Source organism: Primulina tabacum, chromosome 8, assembly GCF_025594145.1.
Source record: "Primulina tabacum isolate GXHZ01 chromosome 8, ASM2559414v2, whole genome shotgun sequence".
NCBI lineage: Eukaryota > Viridiplantae > Streptophyta > Magnoliopsida > Lamiales > Gesneriaceae > Primulina > Primulina tabacum.
This window is the reverse complement of record NC_134557.1, coordinates 12,261,089-12,266,335: the sequence shown is the minus strand read 5'-3', so window position 1 is coordinate 12,266,335 and position 5,247 is coordinate 12,261,089. Positions and strand designations below refer to the sequence as shown.

General features: G+C 35.0%; 1 protein-coding gene across 1 annotated transcript; it reads left to right on the top strand.

Moving 5' to 3' along the window:
- The first annotated feature begins 228 nt into the window (after positions 1 to 228).
- LOC142554578 (uncharacterized) lies at positions 229 to 2,851 on the top strand. Its single transcript, XM_075665241.1, has 5 exons — positions 229 to 572; positions 676 to 793; positions 1,274 to 1,747; positions 1,822 to 2,193; positions 2,381 to 2,851. Exons 1-5 carry the CDS (start codon positions 229 to 231, stop codon positions 2,849 to 2,851), a joined length of 1,779 nt encoding a protein of 592 aa, XP_075521356.1.
- Positions 2,852 to 5,247: the final 2,396 nt, after the last annotated feature.

Here is a 5,247-nt window from a genome sequence, read left to right as displayed (position 1 = left end):
CCCAATGGTAGGAAGGGCCAGATTGAAAAGAATTACAGAGATAATCCTCGAAATCAGAGGCCATCTGCAAACTTAACCGATGGTGCACAAATAGAAGCTTCGCGTTTGAACAACACATAGGACAAAAACACTACTGTCGCCTCAATCTTTACACCAGCTCAGTATGCAGAAATTTTAAAGTTGTTGGGAACTTACAATGTTCATTCTCCGGCAGAACCAGTAGTCAATATGGCAGGTATTTCTGCTCCACCAAATTTGTTATCTCATTGGATAATTGACAGTGGTGCAAATGAGCATATGGTTGGTGATTCTAATTTATTGCAAAGCTCTAGTTCAGTAGCAACTTCCTCTAGGTCTGTGAGATTGCCAAATGGTAGCAAGGCCCCTGTGAATAAGATATGCTCTATTTTACTTACTGATTCCATCACCCTTGACCATGTGTTGCATATGCCAGATTTCAATTTCAATATACTCTCTATATACAAGTTTACCAAAGACCATAATTGTTTTGTTACACTTTATCCTCACTTGCTTATTTCAGGACCTCAAAACTGGGAGATTAATGGGGATTGGTAAAGACTTCAATGGAGTATATCACCTTGACACAAGATTCTTTTTAATATCAAATTCCAACCTAGTACCTTCTGTTTCATTCCTTAATTCTCTTTGTAATAGTTCTGTTCATAATAAAAGTTCTTTGACTAAAGTTTCTGGTGATTATTTTGTTTGGCATAAGCGTTTAGGACATATGAATGTGTCTCGAATGCAATTACTTCATTTCATACCAAAATCTGTAAGTTTTCCTCACTGCTTTGTTTGTCCATTGTCTAAACAAACTAGACTTCAGTTTCCTTTGATGAGCTTGTCTAAATCTTCTTGTTGTTTTGCATTGGTTCATGTCGACATATGGGGTTCTTTTCAAACTCCCACACATGATGGAAAGAAATATTTTCTCACTATAGTGGATGATTTTTCAAAAGCAACGTGGGTTTATCTCATGCACTTTAAGGTTGATGTGTTGTAACTTCTCTAGAATTTTTTCCAGCTTGTCAAAACTCAATTTTCTGCCTTTGTGAAAATCATTTGAACTCACAACGCGAGTGATTTTTTCAATAGTGAATGTACTTTGTTGTTCAATTCCTTAGGTATCGTGCATCAAAGTTCTTTCCCATACACTCCACAACAAAATGGAGTTGTTGAACACAAACATAGGCATATACTTAATGTTGCTCAAGCTTTGATTTTTCAATCTTCTTTACCTTTGAAATTCTAGGGGAAATGTGTCTTGACTGCTTGCTATCTCATTAAGCGTACCTCTACTCCACTGTTGAAAAATAAGACTCCACATGAACTCTTGTTTCACAAAATTCCATCATTTGGTCATCTCCGTGTCTTTGGTTGCTTGTGTTATGTAACATCCTTGACTCCTAAGGATAAATTTTCTGCTAGAGAAAGTGCTTGTGTCTTCTTGGGATATTCCAACACTCAAAAAGGGTACAAAGTGATGAACCTTGACACTCGAAATTTTTTTGTCTCACGAGATGTGGTTTTCCATGAGAATATGTTTCCTTTTGCCTCTCCCGATCATTCTCCACCAATATTTCCTTCAAGTGATATTTCTAATTTTTCTCCAGATCCATTAGATTTTATTGGGGATAATTCCCCTGCACATTTTCTTCCTATTGATGGTCCAGCCCAACATGTTTCACAACCACCAAGAAAATTTTTGTGTACTCCTAAGCCTCCTGTATGGACTAAGGATTATTCATGCCCCACTTTATCTCGCAATAATCAGCAAATGATCACTCTCTTTTTATTAAGCATGAGTCTGGTCATATCACATTGTTGTTAGCCTACGTTGATGATATTGTTATTATCGGGAGCAATGCGAAAGCTATATCTGATTTAAAGGCTTTCTTGCATTCCAAAATTCACATCAAAGATCTTGGATCTTTGCGTTATTTTCTTGGTATCGAAATAGCTAGATCCAAGGCGGGGATTTATCTCAACCAACGTAAGTATGTGCTGGATTTGCTAGCTGATTCCGGTTTAACAGGTGATAAGTCGTGTGATGCTCCTGTTGTGCAGCATCTAAAACTGACTAATCATGACCTTGATGAATTTAATCGGAAGAGCTCTGCCTTTGGTTTCACTGATCCTCTGTTGTCCAACCCTGATGCTTATAAGAGATTGGTTGGAAGACTCATTTATCTAACGATTACAAGACCCGATATTTTTTTATGTTGTGCAAGTTCTTAGTCAGTTTATGCATGCACCTAAGAAATATCATATGGATGTTGCGTTATGTGTGTTGCGTTATTTGAAATCTGCCCCAGGTTTAGGCATATTATTGTCTACCAGTAGTGTTATTTATATTCAGGCGTACTGTGATTCCGATTGGGCGGCATGCCCAATGACTCGTCGCTCGGTCACGAGCTATTGTATAAAGTTGGGAAGTTCTTTGATCTCTTGGAAGTCTAAGAAGCAAAACACTGTGTCACGCTCCTCAGCAGAAGCGGAATATCGAGCCATGGCGAGCACCACATGTGAAGTTACCTGGATACTCGGGTTACTTCGTGATATGGGGGTAGAATTGCTTACACCTCCAACGTTGTTCTGTGATAATCATGCACCATTACACATTGCTGCCAACCCATTGTATCACGAGCGTACCAAACACATAGAAATTGATTGCCATTTGATAAGGGATAAAATCAAGAATGGCATGATCCAAGCTTCCCATATTTCTACCACAGGGCAGCTTGCGGACGTCTTTACTAAAGGGTTGAGCAGAGAACAACATTCATATTTGCTGTCCAAGATTGGTATCTTGAACCTACACCAATCTTGAGGGGGAGTGTTTATGGATAGATAAAAGACACGTTTTTAGTTAGACACAATTATCACACACGACTTTACTAGCTATATGCATTGTAGATTTACATATATGGATTGTGCGAGAACATAGCTTCTTCAGTTGAACAGAAATAAATATTTTCGGTTTCCACACAAATTCATTTTGCTTTAACACTCTTAAGAAAATCGATCAATATCTATTCTTGCTGAAACGAGCTCAATTTTTTTTTCTAATCTTAAATCATAAATTCTAAATTACTAAATAAAATAAATTAAAATAATCACGAATCATAATAATTTAACAATTTAAATCTCAAGTGCATAAAATGAATCCTAAATCATCAACTAACAAAACATCATAAATCGACCTTTAGAAGATCAACTAACAATAAAAATAAAGCATAAAATATATCTAATAAAAATCATTAACATAATCTTTAAATCCTTAATTAATAAGTTAGTGCGGAAACATAAAGACCCTCGGGTGTGTACTGCTGCACTCGATCCACTCAGTCGTCAGCACCTCCCATAAATCATCAATCATGCACCATTCAAATCTAGTGAGTCTAAAAACTCAACACATTCTAAATATGGATAGCAAATAATACTTATACAATCAAATGCATTAAAATCATACTTTTATTTAAAATACCTTTTGGACAAAATAAATCATTTAAAATCATTTAAGCATAATTAAATCATAAATCGTAAAATCATTTTAAAATAACTTTAAGCATAAACAAATCTTTTAAAATCATTTAAAATAAGCTTTGAGCATAAATAAATCATTTTAAAAATCATTTAAAAATAGCTTTAATCATCATCATGAAGCATATATCATAAAATCATTTTTATCATAAGCTTTCAATCATATATCATTTTGGGTGAAGTTTGAGTGGGCTAACTTTGGGGCCTTTTCCCCTCACGACATCCCCATAAAATTGTAAGTTTACCGTCCTCAACATAAACAGATCCCCCACAAACCATATATCATATGTCACAGTCAATTCACATCCCTCAAAATATTTTTTCTTTCTCTTTAAAAATCATAAAATAGCACAACTTTCCAAAAATAGCATTTTAGACAGTAAAAATTGCACAGCTTTATCATTAATCATAAAATAACATATTAACATAAAATCATCATTTTAAATCATAACATATCATTTAACATGCGTTGTGATCATTTGGGACGCTGCCAAGCGTCTTCGTATTTTTCTTCGTATTTGGACGACCGGACGATGAAGAACACAAGCTTTTCTCTTCTCCCAAATTTTCGAAATTGTGGTGTGTGCTTTGAGGTGTGTTTCACGGCTGATTGGTGTATTGTGAGGTTTTGAAGACCTAATACACTTATTTATAATTAAATTAACATGTTAATGGGCTTTGGTTTTGGGCTTGCAACCTTAAGGGTAATTGTGCCTACTTAAATTAATTAAATTGAATCCAATAACACTTGTTTAATTAAATAATAAAAGTTCAAAAAATTAATTTCCATAAAATAATATTTTGATCTTTAAAAACTCCTTGTTTGCCCAAAACCGGCTTTACGGGAAAAAAATCGAGCTCGACTCGTAAAATAATTCAAACTCCAACATTTTTAGGAAAATTAAATCATTTTTTTAATCATATTAGGAAGCCTTGCCATTAATTAATGAAAAATACATATTCTTGTCTTGGTCGTCTCGGGTCTCATTTCCCTTGCCTATTATCGAATATTCGGGTAAAATCCTTAATTGCATGCAATCATGTCATATAATCATTTAATCATGCAATCTTACATTTAATCATATAATAAATATTATGCAAGCATTTAAAATCAATTAAATAAAACAATTAAGCAATTAAAATAATTTGCATGCATGTAGTTTATGTAGGTTGGTTTTTCGGACGGTACAATTGTCCCCCCTTAAATAGAATTTCGTTCTCGAAATTTTCCTTGACTTGATGATTGCAAAGCTTATCCACCTCAAACTTAACCTCTAACTTAAATTCTACTCTTCAATTAGGTCCTCAAAATCTTGAAAATTGCAATTCTAACCCAAAAATTTCCCAATGTTGACTCCTAAATCCAGCTCAAGTAGTGCATGTACCCTATTCTTTCTAAGTTCTTCGATATCCCAATCAATTTTCATAACACAATATTAACATTTCATGCAAGAAAAGTATCGAAAGAATGTTAAACAGCTAGGTTTACCTAGAAATCAGTGTAGTGTCGGCTATGTCTCATCCTCACCAGCTTGCATCACATAGACTCTTCCAGTCGTGGGTTGTCTAGGCTTTGTGCATTCCACCATCTTGTGTCCCAACTCTCCGCACTTGAAGCACTTGTAGGTGCCCCACATGCATTTTCCAGAATGTGGACGATTGCACTCCTTGCATAGTGGTTTG

Coding starts and splice junctions, on each gene's coding strand:
- LOC142554578 (XM_075665241.1), top strand. CDS start 229: ATGGCAGGTATTTCTGCTCCACCAAATTTGTTATCTCATTGGATAATT. Junction 573..675: donor TGGGAGATTAATGGGGATTG/GTAAAGACTTCA, acceptor TCTTTGTAATAG/TTCTGTTCATAATAAAAGTT. Junction 1,748..1,821: donor TGTGTACTCCTAAGCCTCCT/GTATGGACTAAG, acceptor CTTTTTATTAAG/CATGAGTCTGGTCATATCAC.